Source organism: Drosophila sulfurigaster, chromosome 3 (genome assembly GCF_023558435.1).
Source record: "Drosophila sulfurigaster albostrigata strain 15112-1811.04 chromosome 3, ASM2355843v2, whole genome shotgun sequence".
Taxonomy (NCBI): domain Eukaryota; kingdom Metazoa; phylum Arthropoda; class Insecta; order Diptera; family Drosophilidae; genus Drosophila; species Drosophila sulfurigaster.
The window spans coordinates 7,431,925-7,453,268 of NC_084883.1; the positions used below are offsets into that span (position 1 = coordinate 7,431,925).

The window sequence follows — 21,344 nt, forward strand, 5'->3', positions numbered from 1 at the left end:
AGTGATTAGCATTGGCCAAGTTGGAACAATGGAGATTTGTTGACCACTCACTCGCTCATTGTGTGAGTGTGTGTGTGTGATTCAGAGGGTGCATGGCATGGGAATGGAGGGAATGGGGTGAGTGAAAAGGGCGTTGAATGCGTTTCGTGGCGATTTTCATTTTCGTAGCCAAGCAGCAAAACATTTTTCATTACTTTACTGAAGCGGAAATGGCAAATTAACTGCACAAACACACGCTTACATCGTAAACACATAGAAATACATGTGTGTGTGTGAGTGTGTATGTTTGATTGTATGCTCATTTATTCATTACGATGCTGAGGTCGCCCTCACGCCTCCCACTTTCCACTGTCCAGGGCCCAACTGATTGCGACTCATTGACTCAAGCTGATTTTCGACTCTCGATTCGATTGCTTCTATTTTATGGTATTTACTCATCGTGTGGTATTCGGAAATAGTCATGAGATGTGCAAAACCATTTGGAAATTTAGAATGCAGCATCGAGTCATTTATTGGAATTCAGTAAGTTCCAGAAGTTGCTCACTTAAATCGGTTTTATGATTCAAAGCTTATGAGTGTATTGCTTCAGCAATGGAAAATGAAGACATTACATTTTTAACAGTCGTTCATGACTAATGATTATAAGTTTCCAAAATGATAACAAAGAAATCATATTTTAAAGTCTTGAAATTATTCATCATTTAATTCAATTTGTATACTAAAAATCAAAAAAGAAATAGAAGTTTGAAAAAAATACAATTGAATTTGAGTTTTCTAATATAATTAAGTACGAAAGCTTCAGCATGCTCGACTGTAAGATACCCGCTAAATATATTTTAAATAAACAATGCGAAATTATTCTTGAAACAAACGAAATCAATATTCTTAAAAAATACTAAAACCTACCGAATGTTATGTTTGGTACAACGATATACTATTACATTTAAAATATACCATAGAGTACAGTATAATTCAGCTAAGGTCCGATTGTAGCAGCCGTTTTTTGCCATATCAAATTATTTGTTAATTAGCTTCTACAATTTGTATATGTTTTTACCGCAACCAAACTTTCAGGAATTATAAAGACTGTATGTAGTATTGTATGTACCAAAAATCGTGACTTTAGCTTCAAAATACTTCTGTAACTTGAAAGTGAAAACTTGGAATAAAACACATTTTGATATTATTATTTTGCATTCTTCAATTAAATACATCAAATTATGTTCGCAGTATTCTTTAAACTTTAAACTTAATGAGCTCCCTTAATTGTTACAGTTATTATTTGTTTGCCTCTCACAAATCTTGGAAAGCCATGAATAACCTTTGCGATAATAATTTATCAAACAAGAAAATATTTCCTGCATTTCTCGCGGTTTTTCACTCACACACTCATGCATTGGCAATCTTTTGTTGTCTACGCTGAAATGTTATAAATAAACATTCGGTTTAAAACAAAGCAAAAGTCAGTCAGAATAAAGTGGAGGACAATAAGGGAAATGCAGCTGCTGGTGGTGGGGGGAAGTGGCTAAGACAACGGCTGAAACAAACGGCTGAAGCGACTTCGTCGTCATCAATGTCAACGATGACGAAACGTTTGCAAATAAACAAATGCCACAGCAGCAGCAGCAACAACAAATAGAAATGTTTAATGAATCGAGCTTGGGCCAGACGATGAAAAGGTGTCACGGGGCGTGGGAAGGGGGAAAGGGAGGGGGATAGACTGCGACTATGCGGGACAGCTTCAACAATGAGCGATATGTAGAAAAATTTACGTCTGAGTGAACTTTTGTCGAGCTGGACAAACAGACATCGAGCTGGACGAACGGACGGACGGACGGACAGTCAAACGTATCAGACGATGACGCCGCCGCAGTCGACGACGTTGGGGCGGAAAAAAGGCAAAAACAAAACAAAAAAAACGGAAGTTGAAAAGGTGACAACGACAGCAACGATGACGTTGGGCAGGGAGAAGACACATCGAAGCAGGAGGAGGAAAAAGAGGAGGCGGAGTCCAAAGAGACAACTGACAACGGGGCAATTTTTGCAATGTGAATGGCGGCGAAATTCACTTTAAACAATTAAATTTACGAGATTGTTGCCGTTCCTCCTCTGCGTTCTCGATGTCGGCAGATGAAAGGAGAAAGAGAGAGAGAGAGAATGCGGCTGGGGGGAGGTGAGCTAGTGAGAGTTGTCCAGCTGTTCAGGAAGAGAGGTCAGAGGTTAAAGCTAGACTGTAGCTAAGGGTGCATGCTGACTGCTGATTGCTGACTAGTAAAAACAATAAGACTCATAAAAAGGCATAAAATACGCCATACCAAACACACACACACACTTTCACATACTCATAGATCACACACATTCTGTGAGTGGCTATAAAATTTCTTTGGTTCGCATTTAAATCCGTAATTTCAATTCAACTTGCCGTGTTTACACACACAATGCATAATTTATAGAAATTTGTCTGCATAACGCAGCTCAGCGGAAGCCAGAAAGAGATGCACAGCGAAAACAAGACAGAGCGAGAAAGATGTACACTAATGTGTGAAAGAGAGAACGAGAGCCAGAGAGAGAGAGAGAGAGACAGCCAATTGTATAAGCATTTGTGCGAGCGAATTCGAATGTGTGAGAGCATGTAATGTCAAGTATACGACACGTGCGACGTGCACAGTGGTTCCACAGTGGTGACAACTCAACGAAAACCTTAAATAATGGGCGACTTAAATTAATTCTATATACGATTTTATTATAAATAGATATGGGATTAAAAATTGCAATGAATTATATAAATGTATACATATATAGATATATGAAAAGTTTTTGCACTTAAAATATTAATGTAAACCTTTTTTGAATTTTGTTCTTTGTTTCTTAAGTTGTTTACTTTATCTTAAGTTTCTTCTTGTTCATTAGATTGGTCTCTTTATAATAATAGTGACTTTTTTTGAAATTAGTTTGGAGGAATTTTTAACATATGATTAATGAGAATGACTATTACTTAAATGACATTATAATGTATGTATGACACACACTTATTGTAATTTTTTAGAGTAACCAATTATAAAATTTGGAGATTATCGTAGATATAATATTGTGCAAAGCTTTTTATTCTTGCAAAATGTATTGTTAAAATTTCTTTACCTATTTGAAATTACGATAACTTCAAATAAAAATTGTGGAGCTAATATTAAAAGTCATATGAAAAGAAATCGAATACTATATTTTTTGAAATGCTGGCAAAATACAGAAGATTAAACTCAGCAAAGAATAAGGCAAAAGATTTATCAGTCCCGAAAGAGTGAAATATGAAATCATTGTTCATAGCATTTAACGGCGAATTGCCAACGTCTTTTTATTGCACAGTGCGGCCAACTCCAACGAACTATCGAATAAAAATTAATTATTTTATACTTTTTATTACTATACTTTTTAAAATGCAGACAACAGACAGGTATAGATATAGAAAACGCTGACTCCGAAAGGCTGAAATATGAAAACATTGTGCGGCGAGTTACCGAAGGCTTCTTATTGCACAGTGCTGCCAACTCTAACGAACTATCGGATGAGTGATTTAAATATCGAATTGTCTTATTTACTTCAACAAAAATACACATACTTTTCACACAAACCCTAAAATAAAAATGAACTGCTTGCAATCTTTACTATTCCACATAATTGTGGATGTTCAGCCCACTGTGCTTGTGGGCAACGGCACGCTGTCAGCTGTGTGTGTGAGTGTGTCTATGTGTGTGTGCGTTGTCCCTGCCCACTAGCCGAAGATTCGAATTGCGCTCCCTTGCCCCGAAGCTAGTATGTCGCATATGGCGAGTAACGCGTGCCCAGCAGAATTCCCCTTCTCTTTCCCCCCCTTTCTGCTGTCACTTGTCTACCCCTCTAGCTGTTGCCTCCTGCGCGCAATCTTTACATCTCTACATAGTTGTCGACGCTTTGTATACGTATGTGTGTCTAGGTATGTGTGTGTGTGTGTGGGTATTTGTGTGTTAAATTCAACGAAGCTTAAAAGCTTTGTTTTGCCCCACGAACAACTCTCAATATACAAATATGTTGTTCATCAACTGGCGGCGCACTTTTGCCCCACTGTGCAGCAGGGTATTGAAATCAGAGCTCTATTTAATTATTTACCAATTAGAATTCGCTGGCTAATTAATTTGCAAAATGCAAAAGTCGAAAGTATTTTAAATAAATGCAAACATTTTTGTATTTTGATTTCTGTGACAAGCTGAGCGAAAGATATTGCTCAATTAGAGCACGATGATATTGCAGTAGTTGTTGCTGTTGCTGTTGCTGTGGGAACCAACAATCAAAAGTGCAGCAAGAGAAGAGCAAATAGAAAAAGAAAAACAGAGAAAAGAATGGGGGAGAAACGTCAGCCAAGCTATTGAGTGCGGGCCGCGCCCACTTTTCACGCACGCCTCTCACAGAGCACGGGAAAAATACGACAGCAGCCACATAATCCACTTTTGTGGCCCCCCTTCTTTCACCCCATCTCCCCCTCTCTCCTTTTCTCCTCTTGCGTCCAGCTGCTGCAGCTGCTTTTGTTGTTGCAAAAATATAAAAAATAATTGGAAGTCGCTTGCAACGATGTCGTCGTCGTCATCGTCGTCGTCGTCGGCGTCGTTTTCGCCGTTGACGTTTTGCTTGTTAGCTGCTGCGCTTCTCTTCTTCCTCCTACAACCTTCCTCCCCTCTCCTCTGTACCTCCTGCACTTTCCCTGCTGTGCCGCGCGTTGTGGTTGAAAATCTTTGCTGCTTGCCTGGCTTCTCTTTTGATTTGACTTTTGTTTGCCAGTGATTAGGGCCAGCAGCCATCTCTAGGCTCAGAGGGAGAAGCTATAAGGCAGGACAAGATGAACAGGGCACGAGTTGAAGCTAAAGCTGAAACTGCCTCACCAGCTGAGAGTCACCATCATCTGTGGCAGCAGCCGCAGCCTCAGTCGCAGCGTGTGTACGCCATTTGTTTTTAACAAATTTGGGCCGAGTTTTTGTTGTTCCTCCTGTTTGTCTTATTCGAAGGTTTTTAATTGATTTGCAGTCGTGTGTTGTTTGTTGGTTTTACCCGGCAGCAATGCTCTAAAAGGGGGAATATTAACCTATGGAGAATTAATCTATATTTGATATGTGAATTGAGTATTTCAGAGTCGAGCAAACTCCACTTCAGCTGCCTTGCTTCAAGTTTCCCTCAGATTTTGCATGCTAGGTGAAGTGACTTTGCTTCTGCAAAAGAGGAAGGAATTGTGAGGCATCTAATTGTTAACCTAGTTTAAGGTGCGGCTAAAAGCCTTTGAAAATGATAAAGAATCCATATTTTTTAGGATACGGCTTTTTATAATTATACCTACATACATGTGTACATATAGACATTTCTAAGCATATGAAAAAATATTGTATACATAATAAAAATTTGCGGTAAATTCGTTGAATTAAAAGTGTTTCAATATCTAAGCAATTCCGGTTAACAAACTGAAGAATTTTCTTCATGAGGGTTAACCAAAAAAATACCATAATTTATCCTTGTGGCATTTTTTTAAAGCTAATTATGATAGATGTAAGCTACAGTCGAGTGTGCTTGGTTCTGAGATACATGCTACGCAGTGCGGTATTATTATAAAAAATATACCAAATTAATATAACACAGTTATACTTAAATATACCAAAGGCTAAAATGGCTATATTGACATAGTATTACATAAAAAATATACCATAGAATATGAAATATACCAGTTTGTCAGCCGTAGTAAGTTATAGATTTTTTCTTATACAAAAGAATTTCTGAAATAACTTCAAAAATTTTTATCTCATCGTAACAAAATTTTCAGTAATCAAGAGAGAAAGAGTATTTGTAATAATTATAATTATAAATACAACTTCGATTGTTCGAGCATTTGATAGCATAAATGTATCAGTTTAGCCTTATTTTGTTATTTTAGTTCTGATATAGGTGTAATTTAACTACTTCATCCTGAATGAATACTTGGAAAATGCAGACCAAAATGAAGTTGTCTTTATCGAGCATCTTTTTTTCCTGTATAGCCACTCTTATCGAACATTATTTTGTAGAACTAACTATAATATTCGTGCGAATAATAATATTCAAATTCGATGGCAATATAGGAACAGCACTTGTCAGCTATATGAAAGCGTAACTCAAGTGATTGTTCAATCAGTTTTATATTCCCAAATAACAACTTCTTATTTATCCTGTCATCTATTTCAGTTTATATTTGTCAAGTTTCGATTTTCCTGATGTGCTTCAAACTATTGCCACTAAATTAATAAGTTTGAACTTTTGGCAGGCTTCTGTTAATTTTTTTCCTCCTTTTTCTTTTCCGAGTTTTGTGTGGTTGTCAGCACATTGAAGCCAGCTCAACGCTGGGAAAGAATTTTGACAGTGCTCCTGCTGTGCTATCAGGCTGCTTCATCGTCACTCATCACCATCAACATAATCGTAATCGTAATCATAACTATTATTATTAACGACGCAAACAGCCTATTTAGCGTTCTGGGAGGGAGTCAAAGTCACACTTTCCACTCTTCAGGCAACATTCTTAACTCAGTCTCATGCCAAAAACTTTAGCAAGCGATAAAAATTTGTTTACATTACCCAACGAGAGAGGGAGAGAGAAGGGAAGGGAAGAGAATAGAAGAGAAGGCAAAGGCGCAACCAGGTTCTAGGGGCATATGCTGAGTGTAAACTGTACACCCATCCCCCTCTGCCCCCTCTTGCCCCACGGGGCACGCCATCAAACACTCGATAGCAACCCCTAACTATCTTGTCTACTGATACGACTATCTTCCTCCAAGTTTTTGAGGCACAACAACGCAACGGTAACGCTGTTTACTATTCGTGCAGCCTTTTGCCTCCATCTACAAAACATGCCACATTACAAGCCCCTTTCAAATGTGTCTCTGTCTCGGTGTGTGTGTGCAATTTGTGGCCTGGCTTAAAGTCCTCAGATTGTGATGTGCGCATGTCCTGCAATAATAGGAGCAGCTACAGCTACAGCCACAGCAGCAACGGCACTCGTCGTATCCCTTGTGACATTTGTCTTTGGGGCACTCAACTTGCTTATTGAAAATGTTTAAAGTTGTTTTTTTTTCGGACTCTGCCTTCGTTAATTGGTTGCTGCCTCGTCCTAATGTGTGGACTGATTTCCACTTGACCCTAATAAGCTGCTGGGATTTATGTTGGTGGCATTTCGTTCTCCTCCATCTTTCGATGTGATCGAGTTAACTGATTTTTGCCATATAAACAAATGAAAGCGCACACAAAATAAATAAACAAATGGAGTTAAATTTAATTTCATTAAACGTCGACGGCGTCGTCTAATTGAATATCGTACACGATGTCATCGTCGTTGCCTCGTAGTCGTAGTCGTCGTCGTCGTCTTCGTCATCGTCATCGTCTTTGTCGTTGTTGCCTTCGTCTTGGCTATTAAATCCACTTGACAACAGCCAGCCAAGACAATTGCAATGCAGTTGCAATGAATGCAAAAAGTTACTCGACTAGCTAGAAGTAAATTTTGTAGCTGCTTTTCAATTAAAAATATTTACTGAAATTAGAAACATCTTTTTAAGTACCAATTAAGTTTCTACAATGTCTCTACGGAAATTTTGAATATTTAAAAAGGTTTTAAGCTGCAGATACACCCATTTCATTCAATTTCTTACAGGGTATAACAATTGCTGGGCTTCTCTCACAATTTGCTGTCGCGCTCTCTTGTCGATTGCTGCTTAAAGCGTCTTGCATTGCATCAAAACAAAATTCAATTAAGTTGATTGTCGCCGATACTCACAAGAAAGCGTTTTCAATAACTAAAGTAGTTTCCTAATAACGGCTTTGATAATTGAGTTAATTATGTGTCGCTTTAAAGCATAAATATCTTTAGTAACTCATATCACGTATACGCAGCGTGACTCTTAACTTCACTTGTCAATATTCTTTCTTTATGCTGGACAACTACATAATTATTTACTTTTAATATCCTTTTACATTATTGTATTAATTATTTAAATAGTTTTTTCCCATAATTCAATTTTCATTTCACACATTTTGTTGCTGTTGTTGTTGTTGTTGTTGTTGCTGTCATCTATTGGCCGACTCTTGTTGCGAGGCTAATTGAATTTGTCAACACGTCGCTGTTGGCTATCACTTGCATTTTTGTACAAGTGTATACACAAATTCCCATTTAAATAATTTATATGCATTTTTTTCCTCTTGTAATTTTACTATTTTTCACACTGTCAAGTCAATTATTTACGTATGTACTTCGCGAATTGTACTACAATAAAATCCACACGAATAGGTCAGCAAAATATCTGTTCCATATAGCAACATATAGTTATTTTTATAAATTATGTTGGGGCTTTTATTATGATTCTCTTTCTTTGTCCCGTATTGTATATTTTTGTAATTTTTGTTTAAACTTCACTGGCCATTGTTGATGATTTATTTTTCCACTTACGTGTAAAATATAGTATTAATTAATTTTCAAAACAGATGCAACACTCGCTCGACATCTGACAAGAGTAATAGCAACGTCTAGTCTATAATACGTATGCGCAATTTTTACATTTTCACAGATTCTAAGGAAATTGCATACTCCCAATTATATTACATATGTGTATATATATGCACTGATTAATTAGGCAACTCCTTGTCAATTCAATCTTAAATTTCAATCGCTAATTAGTTGATAATTGTGTTAATTAAGTGTATTTAATTTGAAACTTCATCAGCGTTCTGTTAACTAACAGCTGTTAACTGTTTCTTAACAGCGCCATGTTACCCGTTTCCCCCACACCAAGTACTTGTTGTTTGTGTTTTGTCAATTTCTTTTGTTATGTTGCGACTGTTTGTCTATGTTTTCTTACACTCACTCACCCTCATCTACTCACTCACTCACTCGCTCATTCGTTCGCCTCTTCGCTCTTCCGTTCTGTCGCTCTCCAGCTCTCTCTCTGAGTGTATAATGTAAAGCCTCTGTGTACATTTTAATGGCAAATCTGCTGCCATTTGCGGCACATTTCGCGTACAATTTTCATTTTTTGTTATGCCCACATATTTATTTTCATGGCTCGTTCGGTTGTCGAGAGGGGGGAGCATGTGGAATGGGGCTAGCAAAGGGGGGCGCATTTTACATTTGTTTTGTTTATTTTGGCGTGAGCGTTGCCCAGCACTGACTGCATGAAGAGCGGAGGCAAGTGCCGGCAACTGAGAGAGTACCCAGAATGGCAGTGAGAGAGTGAGAGAATGGATGTATGTGCTTGAATGTGTGTAATTGTGCATGTGTGTGAGAGTGGGTGAGTAGTCGGAGCTATTGGTGCTGGTGCTGGTGCTGGCATGCCATTTCCCGTTATCAGTGGCAGACTTTCTGCCAACCTGCTGCCAGTTGGCGTCGCTGTCGTTAGTGTTGTTTGCTGTTGTTGTGTCGCTAGCGTCAGCTCAACAATGACGTCGACAGCGTCGCCATTGCTCTGCTGACGTCGCATCGTGTTCGCCATGCCAGCTAATTTTGGATATCTAAGCGAGCAGAAATATTTTTAGCTACGTTTTGGCGTCGCGCACATGCAGATTTTTGCAATTGTTTGCCTTATTTGGCCGCTAGCGTTGACGTCGACGTCGTCGTCAGCGTTTGCGTAGACGCTAGAGATGACGTTATTGTTGCTTTGTAATTGTTATTGCTGCTGCTGCTGTTGCTGTTGTAATTGTTATTGTATTTTTAGCCAGTTGATTTATCATTCGAGTTGCGTTTACGCTGCATTTGTTGTTAATTCTTCTCTTTCTTTCTCTTTCATTGCAGGTGAGTTTCATTTTAAAAGTCATCAACGCGTAATGTTAAGCTGCAAAGTACGTAAGTATCGCAAATGTTAATGCAAAATGGAAAGGGAAGTGCAAATGGCGGCTGTAGATCTGAAATATGCGGCATACACTGAAAAAATTTAATTCAAATGCACATATGTAAATTTCGGCGCATTAATCGGATGGTGCATCTGACGAAAATCGTGAATGCTTTTAAAAAATAATTTGATTGTTTCTTTTTTGACTTTGATTTATCATCAAATACGGGGTACAAAAGTTTAGCGATTTATCGAATTAGTCGAGAATTTTCGCAAAACGTGTGGGAGTGGGCTGATTAGAAATTTTATTGAATAATAATGTTAATCTTAATCTTAACTAGCTTGCACATTCCAAGCATATTCTATAGGATAATTTGGAAGGCAATTTCAAATCAGCATAAAAATAATACGAGTTGAGGGAACTCCTTGAAGTGTTTATATACATATATTTAAGATTATTATCGAATGATAATCAAGTAAATGGCGCAAAATCACAACTCGTTAAGAAATCGACAGACGTAGAGAGTTAAGCACTAGATGTTTGCCTTGAAAGGTTAAGTTTCAAGTTCTAGACGTGTTCTTATCCTGGAACTTAATCAAATCATAAGATGTGAGAGTGGCATATAATGAAATCGTAAACCTCAAAGCTCAGTTTAAGCGTACAAAAACACAGAAACAAAGAGAGAGAGAAAACAGAAAATGCACAGAGAGAGGGAGAGAGAGAAACACAGATTTAGAATTGTGTCATCGCGTAAACAAACAAAGTCAGTTTTCACTTGTGTATGGCGATATTAAAAGCCAAGCTGTGGAGAGAAGAGTGGAGAAACGAGACGAGTGGAGAGACGCTGCTGGCAGAGCCGAAATACCTAAGCGCCGAATGCAGAGACGTCGCCTTGGTCGCCGCCACCCACCCAATGCAGTTGCGCCTCGGCCAGCTGCTCTGCTATCAGCGCTGACTGCGCGACTGTTTGCAGTGATTGCATGGCGACGTCGCGTTGCTCAGCTGCGTTTGTTCTTCGTTTTGTTTCTTTACATTTTTCTCACACAGCTACAGCAGCAACATAGCAAAGACCAACAGCAACACCAATACTAATGCAAATAGCAATACACCAGCACATTTGCATTTATAGTTCTGTTTTCATTCTTCCTCTTCTTCATCATCGCCTAGTTTTGAAGTGTTTACATATTGCGTTTGAATTATCGTTGAAATTTTCATTTGCTTTGCTTTGGTTTGGTTTCGTTTGGTTTGGTTTTTCCCCCCTCTTTAAAAGTGTATGTATTTTGTTGTTGCTGCGTGGCCTCTTCACTTTTATATTTTAAGCTAATTTTAGTATTTAGCTTTCCATTTGCATTTCAATTAGAAATCATACATACGTACATACACACATATGCCTCTATATATGCGCACATAATACATACATATTTAATACTTTGAACTGTAGACTGTACTTTTCCGTTTGTTTTTGTTATTTGTGCGTATACCTGTGGCGCCTTTTGAAATCTTTGTCGGAATTAAGTAGCAATTAAATGTTATATTTAAGTGATAATTAACAGGCAAGCATTGCTGTTAACTCGAGGGGATCAACGCCGCAGCGCTGTTAAAAGCTGCAGTTAACAGCATGGCTTAAGCTAAGCTTTGCATACGTTCTTGTTCTGTTTTCTCCCTCTCTCGGGCTCTCTTGCTGTTAAGAGCGTCGCTGACCTCGCTCAGAGCTCTGCTGCTGCTGTTGCTGCTGTTCGTTGAGCTCAAGTCAAGTTTTATGCGTCGCAATTGAAGCGCAGTTTGCTAAAGTTGCGGTGCTGTCCAGTAAACACAACAGCAACAAAATCCCTTGAAGCGTTGAGTTTTATTTTTGCGCTTCGGCTTGTTTGATTTGGCTTGCTCACCTTCGGCTCAACGAATGGCAGCGGCAGCGACGGCGGCTCGTGCTGTTACATTTGAATGAGCTCGTATGTGGCTGCTGTTGCTGTCGCTGTCACTGTCGACTGCGCTGCTGCCTTGCCTTTGCCATAGGTGGTGGAGAGATGGTGGGCAACAGTGTCGCTGTCGCTAACGCTAGCACTGTGGCTGTTGCTGTTGCTGTCGCTGTCGTTGTAGTCATTTATCACCAGCCTTTTTGCCCAGTCTCTGACTCTGCCTTAGTCTTGCTTTTGGTCGGCAGCTCGCTCGCCCGCCCGCCCGCACTCACCATAAATATCATATTAAATATTTGCCATAGAGAAGTCGACGTTTGCATTACCGCCAAATGTTGTCTGTTTATCTCGCTAGTTATTGTTTTGCAGCTATAGGTGGTTGTCACAATGGGCGGGAAGGGGAGTGGAGGGGTATTCGGTGGGTGGGTGGTTTGTTGGGTGGCTGCATCAAAACATTTGTCCACCAAGACGGTGGTGGTTGCTAACTTTGGCGGCATTCTCAGTTGATTGGATTGCCATGAGATGAACTTGCCGGCATGTCACTGTATATGTGTGTGTGTGTGTGTGGATGTGTGCATGTGTGTGTGCGTGTGCGACATGTGATTTATGAGTCCCTAGTGCTGATATGGGATATGGATAGGCCAATACAATGATACAATGTGATTAGCCAGGAGGGTGCTCGCTAAGTAAGCAAAGCGCTCCCAATCCACAAGTCATTGCCGTCTTTCCTTCACAATAAGAAATCACTTTCCCACACTCACACACACACACACATACACATACATACAATGGTCACATTTGAGGAGTATTTGGGTGGGTGATACAATGGACTAGGTACTTGACAAAATAATATTAAATACAACAAAATATAATAATTTGTACTTTTCTATAGTTGCGTCAAGTTACAGATTTATTGTCAGCATCTGCTGAAGACAGGGTATTTGCTAGTGTATCACTTTATTATATTGCATATGAAAATATATATATTAAAATTTAAAATATATATAATTGTCTGCTATTTAAATTAGCAATCACATTACCATATTAAAATCACAAAGTCGTTGTACTATTCTTAAAAGTTTCTTTGCATATTTGAATTATTAATATTTTTTAAGTGGAACCTTTCTTAAAAGATCAGCATTATTTGAACAGATATCTGCTTTTTGTAACAAAAATTATAAATATAAATAAAAAAATATAATAATATTAAAACTCGAAAGTCTTTTAAATTATATTAATTAAATCTTTTAGTGAATTTGTATCACATTTTTTGTCCTTATAATGAATATTTTCAAAATAATAATCTCACTTAAATAATGATGTGATAATGAAACAATACTTCCGAAATGTAATAATATTCTTGGATCAATGAGAACGACTTTCATACCGATGGCCTTTTACCCTTTAAATACATATGCGCAAAAGATTATTCGTGTTTATTTTGCACTCTATGGTATATTTTGAATGTAGTACTAAATCAATATACCAAATAGTGCAGTAATTAGTAGTATTAGTAGTTTAGCAGTATATTTTAAGAATAATAATGTTTTGTTTTTATTGAAATGGGTAGCGGGTATCTCAAAGTCGAGTACACTCCACTGTTTTCTTACTTTCTTTTTACTTACTTGTTTTTACGTTCATTGTATTTTATCCCAAATGATTTTATTAAACACAATTTCTGATTTAAACTGAGAAGGCGCATCACTAGCACTTACTCGAATTTCCTTAGATAGGAGTTTAGAAATACTTGGTAAAATCTTTGGGAACTTATGGAAATGGATGAGCAGATTTTCACCTGTGGCTTCGAAGTGTTCGGTGAGGTGCAGGGCGTCAAGTTGAGGCGGGCAACGCGATCGTTGGCACTATCGAATGGAGTGCGTGGCTGGGTGATGAACACGGATCGTGGCACTGTCCAGGGGGAGCTGGAGGGTACGCTGCCAAAGGTCAATGAGCTCAAGTTCTGGCTGCTCTGCTTTGGCAGCGAGCGTGCGATCATCGAGAGAGCCGAGTTTACGCCCACCAAGGAGATACCTGTGCATAATTTCGATGACTTCACCATTCGCAGCCATTCATATCAGCTGGAAGATCACTAGACAAGAGAGCTCAGAGAGAGGAAGAGATTAGTTGTTATTGTTTTGGCGTGGACAAAATTGATTGATTGATGACTGACTGATGACTGATATTGATATCGTTATGTTATGTTATGCTCAGCTTAAAACTGGAATAAACGCAGTGCAGATCTTAAGCGTCTTCCTTATGTGAATGTTTCCCATCTCCCTCTCTCTCTCTCTCTGGGTTGAGGCATCATTTATAAACCTCAAGCTCAAGCTCGTTGCCAGCTACTAATTAAGCATTGCCAAGCTACATGGACACACACACACACATACGCTTAAACACACGCGGACAGACAGACAGACAGACAGACTGACGAACAACACAGACACCTGCAGCCTCTGGCTGGGCCGCATTTCCAGTTGAGCGCCGCCGCCCCAAACTGGCAATGAGTTATTTTTCTTTTCTTTTTTACGTGGCAACAACGAAGCAACAGCTACAACTACAGCCACATCTACAGCATAAGCAAACTGAAACAGCGTCATAGAAATGGCAGCTATTGTTGCTGCCACCATTGCCACCACATATTGCCAAAGCAAAGTTGAGGCCAATTGCGTTTGCCAGAGAATTAGAAATGAAATGAGTTTGTTTCACATAATATACCACCAATAAATATTCGGAATTCAGATTAGCATTAGGTATCAAATAGTTCACATTAAGGAGTTTTTGGACATTAATAAATATCTTAAATTGACAATTGAAATAAAGAGTATTCAAATTTCGTATGGGTTTTCAAAAAGATAAGATATAAATTTAGTAATCCATTTTTATACCCGCTACCCATAAGGTAGAAGGGTATTATAACTTCTACCTGTTACAGACCATCTGGTATATATAAATAAATATACTATTTGGTATAATTTTAGTATTTTGAAGTATATTCGGTATATTTTGATAAAAAAAAATACCGCAAAATATATCTCTTTTATTCAAAATGGGTAGCGGGTATCTCACAGTCGAGTACACTCGACTGTAGCTTTCTTACTTGTTTAAACAGAATTCAGTAATATATATAAAACCCTTTAAATTAATTTTTAAGAATTTACTTTTGCAAAGATTCGAATATTTATTGTTGCAATTCAACGAATTTATGGAAACCCCTTTAAAAATGATTAAATATATTTTTAACAACTTAATTTTCCATAATATGAATTGAGTTCAGTAATTTGCCTAGATCTCCATTATATAATTATAGCATATGTAATTTTTGAGAAATTCCATTTGCAAATAATCGATTGTGTGAATTTATTGAAACCTTTCTGTGAAGGTAATGCGGGTCTGTTACCTTTGTTTCAATATTATTGGATATATTTTTAGCAAATTAATAATCATTATTATGGTATTATGGTATGACAAATTGAAATTTACGTAACTCCTTTTTGCAAGTATTGAAAAATTAAACCCTTCTGATAACGTCATACGGGTCTATTACTTTGTTTTCAAATTATTTCATCAGATTGAGAACTAACTGTATTTTAGCAGCGTATTTAAGAGTCGCACATTTCAGTAGCTGCATTTTTTTGTATATGCTTGCCATGTTGTTGTTGTTATTGTTTTTGAGTACTCAATGCCCTCCATGGGTCGCTGGCTACAACGCGACGCCATCGCTGACGTAGGCGCCGCTGTCGACGTAGACGACAACGACGACGCCGACGCCCGTGCACTGCGCATAATCACAACAAAATCAAATAAATGAAACGCCACCAACACAACAACAGCAGCGACAGCAGCAGCAGCAGCAGCGTCAACAGTAACAGCAACAGCAACATTACAGAACTCTGCAGCGTATTTGTGATTTTGTTTTTTGCCTGTGTCGTGTGTGCGTAATCGGTGTGTGTGAATGTGTGCGTGTGTGTGTGTTGGTAACTTCGTTGAGTGCGTAACAGGCGCGCAGCGACAATGAGCAACAATTTGAAACACAACAGCAGCAGCAGCAGCAGCGACAACATTTGCTATGCTGCAGTCGAAGTCGGAAACCTGCTGTTGCTGTTGTTGCTGCGGTATTTTTATAGGTTAAACTGCAAAGTGCGTGGCGGAGTGAGAGCATAGGGGAGAAGTGTGTGTGTGTGTGCTTGTGAGTGTATGCGGAGAGAGTGAATGTAATGGTGGTGTGGCTTTTACTAGTTTCAGCCGGCCGGTGTCGTTGGCACTTGCCGAGTGACGAAAAGAGAGAGAGAGAGTGAGACAGTGGATGAAAAGAGCGTAGCTTACATGCTTTTTGCACTCAAAGTACATTCTCTAGCTCTCTCGCTCTCCTTTGCCTCTCTCGTTAGCTAGACTTTTGAGTGATTCTTGCCTTGGGCTGCTGTTAACGCCGCCTCAAAAGCACCCGCGGCGTCAGTTGGCACTCAATGGGGACTGTTGAGCCGTTTGTGGAGGAGCAGCAATGAGAGAATGAGGAGGAGGAGCAGCAAGGAGTTGGCAGCTTTTTGACATTCCTTTGAGCATTCCGCGCGCGTTGCCAGCCACGCGTCGCTGCGGCCCCAACCCTCCAGCCCCCTCCGTGCCCCATTCGCTGGATTTGCTTCCGGTGTCACTTCCTTATTTAGTTGTTTACATTGTAGTTGTTGTTGTTGTTGCGAGGGTTGTGAAATTTGAGTGGCCGTTGCCGCTTCGCTTTGCTTTTGGGTATCGGTGCCATAGAGCACAAAGTTTCAACTCCACTCGAGTGTCCTTGTTACAGTTACACGCAAGGGGTTATCTTGGGAAGGGGAAAGATGGGGGTTGGGGTGGAAACATTTCAACTTAATTTAACAGTCATCAAATGGAATTCAATTTGGCTGAGAGGCGCGCAGAAATATGAGTAACAACTACAACAACAACACGCAGCAGTAAAATACTCTGCATAATAACAAAAGCTAAAGCTCTAGCAAAACTTCACTTCCTCCGCCTTCCGCCTTCACCCGCTACGAGCCATTTTGATCATCTGCCAAAGTATTGTCATTAGTCGCGTTATTATTGAGGCTATTATGTAGTAATCAAATTTATAGCACACTTTGCAACACACACACAAACATTTACATATTTCGCCTTGCCTGGCAACGAAGAAAACAAGTCGGAAAACTTTTATGACGCCAAAAAAAAAAGAAAATAATAGCAACAAAATTATTACGAATGGCAAAAAGAAAATTGAAATTGAATAGGAACCGAGTCGAGTTGAATTGAGCTCAGAGCTAAGCTGAGTTGAGTTGAGTTGAGTTGAATCGCAAGTCGCGAGTCGCGACATACATAAATGCAAACACTTTGCACAAATATTTGTGTCATTAAACAAATGACAAACGAATTGGTTTGAACATGAAAGCAGCTGAAAGCAGCAACAACCATCGACGACGCTGGCAGCGCCGTCGACGCTGACATGCAACAATGCGCGTTTGTAAAAAGTTTAACAGCGACAACGACAACGTCTCAACTGATAAGCTTAGCATTGGGCAGCGACGCGCTCTGTTATTAACATGCTAACAGCCGACAGCCGAGCATAACTGAAAACAACATAACATAACAGATTGACAGCCACCCCCACAGTTACATACGCACTCTCTCACACACACACTCACACTCATACAGACAGAGAACTTTACAGCGCTGAAAATTCGCTTGGCTGCTTCTGCTGCTGCTGTCGCTGTCGTTGCAACAATGCAAACGCAAACTTTCTCGCTGCCGGCGTCGCTGTCGACGTCAACGTCAACTGACTGCTGCCCGCATTCGGTTCGAGCTGCTTCGCTGGCAGTGGCTCGTGCCAGTTATAAACCGACTGCCAAACGACTCACGACAGCAGCAATAAGCAGCCGCAGCAGCAGCAGCAGCAACGAAAAGCAACGGCAACAACAGCAACAAAAACAACATCATCAACAACAGCAGCAGCAGCCGAAAAGCAAAAGAAAAGCAACGTTCGGTGTGCGTTTTGTTTGTGTTCCCGCAGTAATATAAAAACATACGAGAACCAACAACAATAAATAACAAAAAAAAACAAAAAAAAAAACCCAAAGTGGCTTTCAGTGCAAGCGGCTAAAAAGTGTTTAAGCAACAACAACAACGACAACAACAACGGCAACAAAAGGCAAAACATCAAAATCATAAATGAAAATCATTCAAAAAAGTGATAAAATTCTCAAAATATTTTCATCTGTTTTCGTTTTTGTTTTGTAGTGTTTTTCAATTCTTTTTATTTCCAACTTGTTTAAGAATATAAAAAAATATATTTGTTTAAAATGAAACAGTAAAATATAAATATAAAACCATTTCAAACTTTAAATAAATTCAACTATTTTAAAGTGATTAAATAAAATGAATTATATAATTAATATTATTTATTAAATTCATTCAAAAGTGTTTCAATTTATGGAAATTCTTAATATGTATAAACTTCAAGTTTAATCATTTTTAACTGTAAAAAAATAATACTGATTTAAATTAAAAATGAAATGAAATATAAGAATATAATTTAAACATCATTAAAAAGTTGTGTAAATGTTGAAAAATTGCAGAAAATTCTTTATTCAAATTGAAATTAGAGGAAGCAATTAAGATTTTTATTTGTTTATTTCCCTGTGAAAGTCACAAAATAATTCTGCATAAATTTGTGCGAAACATTCTCGAGAAATTTGTGAAATTGTTTGTTCGTTTGTTTGTTTGTTTTGGTTGTGTCGAGACATTTGAAGAACTTCTCGCTGTGTTGTGCCTATTTATTTATTTGACATTTGTATTTCTTTTGAGAAATTATGCATAGCAAATGCAAATTTATTAGGTGCACAGCTATTAGACGATGTTCCCCCCTACCTCCCTCCCTCCCCCTTGGCACCACTCATTTACTATCTCTATAGCTTGCTCGGTTTTCCTCTCTCTCTCTTTCTCTTTCTGTCAGTCAGTGAGTTTTTCCAACACGAACGAAATTAAAAAACATAAATCAAAGTATGCAAAATAAATCAACGAAAATTGTGCGGACAATCTATGGGACTTCTCTCTCTCTCCCTCTCTCTTTCTCTTTCCCTCAGCTGCTTCTCTAGAGACGCTAATAAAAAGTGAAGTGCAAAAAGAAATAAGATATAAATAAACCAATTAATTAGAAGCATGTTTGGAATTAATAAGTGCAAACTTAATGAAAAAATGGAAAATTTTGAATTCTTTCGGGAAATAATTTTGTGAACAGATAAAAATTATAATAAAGTTTTGCATAGCTAAATATTATGAATGAATTGGTAGAAGTGAAAAGTGTGTGGGAATAAAAAGATTATTTTATTTTGAATTCCGGCTTAGTTCAGATAAGTTTAAGACTTAGTTTTAATAAGACGTAAGAGTATTTTAAACATTTAATTCAGTTGATTTTTTACTCAGTTTACCAATTTCTCATAAGATGTAAGAGTATTCGATATTCGTTACAATTCCGCCATCGGACTTAATAAATCATCACAAACAGACATACAGTTAGAGAGGCAAACAAACACAAAAATTTTGCATGCAATGTGGAAAAACAAAAAGAAAAACAACATCAACAATTATAGAAACAACACGCAATAAAAAACTGACTGACTGACTGACTGACTGGATGCAAATGGTCAGAATGAAGAAAAGCCAAGTCAGTGTGTGTAGACTGAGAAGTGTCTAGGAAAATGCGGTCGCTGTTAATCATTTGTATGCATTAGACTCTTATTATTATTATTGCAATTACTTATTATTATGTTCTGCATCCTCCGTTGTTACATCTGAGATTTCGCTGAAATTAATTTTGCCATCATAATTTCTCATTAGTTTTTCGCAAGCAGTTAAATGAGTTGAAAAATGATTTATAATTTGAATGCGTTTTTAATACCCTATAAAAGTCGATGACTCGAAGGGGCAGTTAAAATTTCTTAAGTGTTTCCAAAAGTATGAAAAATGTTTTACTAATCTATTAAAATTTAATTTCTAAGAGAAAAATTTTAAATTTCTACCATACTGGTAAAATGAATACAAGTTAGGGTATTGGTTAGTCTGCCACTTTGCATCTTTGCTTGCTATTTTTCTCCCACTTTTACTGAATTAATCTTGACGTTGTTTTTATTTATTTTTTATTTCTGGCCAAGCGCGAAATTTCTTATAATGTGCAAAAAAGTTAATAGTATGGAAAATGTAATGCAAGCATGCACAAAGAGGGCGTGGTCCAACACCTTCCCCAGCCCCCCTCGTCCTCACATTACTTTATCACAAATGAGCGGGGGGCGTTTGCCGTTAGAGAATTTAAAATATTACGCATACGTCGTGTATTGCAGTTCACAAGAATTCATTGAAGTGTCAAGCAAAGACCTAAAGTTACAGCTTGACTCCATTTTCCACTATTTATGCCTATCAGAAAAGTATAAAAGTGCTGGAATGGAAAAATGAGACAGACAATTAAATTGGTGGCATTATTAATGAGGAGACATTGTTATGATAGAGTAAAGTTTTATTTTACAATGCAATATATACAAATTGAAAGGAAAAAAAAAACACGAAAGAAACCATCAGTCGAGTGTGCTGGACTATAAGAGAGCCATCTCACTAAAGATATACCAAGTACTATATATAGTATGCATTCAAAATATACCATTAGGTGCAAAATATACCAGATTGTCAGCCAATTCAAGTAACATCCTATTGCAGTAGGAGTTTTTCCCATTCCAAATTATTTCTTAAATATTTTCAACAATATTTTATCTGATCGCAACAAATTTCAGGAATCTTAAATGATAGTAGTATAGTTAGTATTTTATGTACCAAAATAGTCGCTCTAGCTTAAAAATTACGCATATTATTATCATTATTTATCTGCTGCCCTGTAGTTTCTTTAAATTACAAATTTCAGAACTTTTCATGTGGATTAGTATTGTCAGCATAGTTTTAATCAGAATAATCAACCTAGACTGAATTTGTTATCGATTTGTATTATTCAAAATGGTTCAGTATATTTAGTATATTTAATACAAGCATTTCATGGAAGCTTTATGATGACTAAAGAGTATCTCGCAGGTCTATATTTTTGACTATTCACTTGCTTTTGCTTAATTTATTAATTTTCTGTTAAGTCCGCCGTGTCAGAAATTAAGATTAAGATTGATCAATTGCAATTAGTTAAGCTGCAAGCACTTTATTCGCTCGCTTTTTGGATTACATGTGCGCTTATTAGCATGCTTCTCGCACTCGCTCTCGTTCTCGCACTCGACACTTCATCGACCTCTCAACAACACGAACAATAACAACAACAGCAACAAGAGCAACAGCAATGAACTTAATGCCTATCAACACCTTCGTACAGCTCAGGACAAAACATCGCACTAAACTCAGCTCAGCTCAACTCGACTGAGACTCGACGGAACGCAACGCAACGCAACGAAAACTCACGACACAACTCATCGCAACTCAATTCGCTTTCAAGCATGGGGCGAGAGAGGGAAGAGGAGAGGAGTGAAGAGAAAGAAGGTGAAGTGATAGGGAACTAGCGAAGGCTTTCCA

General features: G+C 38.1%; 2 protein-coding genes across 4 annotated transcripts in view; both read left to right on the plus strand.

The window, feature by feature from the left end:
* Nucleotides 1-21,344, plus strand: part of LOC133843580 (neurogenic protein mastermind) — a 98,749-nt gene that overhangs the window by 39,821 nt on the left and 37,584 nt on the right. Inside the window, exon 1 of one of the 3 annotated variants that reach the window (XM_062277197.1) lies at nucleotides 17,618-17,774. The exons of 1 other annotated variant lie outside the window; for it this stretch is intronic. The gene's annotated coding sequence lies outside the window, so the exon portion shown is untranslated. Of the gene's footprint in view, nucleotides 1-17,617; nucleotides 17,799-21,344 lie in introns of those variants that run through there. One more of the 3 variants, XM_062277198.1, reaches the window with a different exon arrangement.
* On the plus strand, nucleotides 13,447-14,013 carry LOC133844865 (acylphosphatase-1). The gene has a single exon (XM_062279139.1). The coding sequence runs from the start codon at nucleotides 13,538-13,540 to the stop codon at nucleotides 13,859-13,861; it is 324 nt and encodes a 107-aa protein (XP_062135123.1). The 5' UTR covers nucleotides 13,447-13,537; the 3' UTR covers nucleotides 13,862-14,013.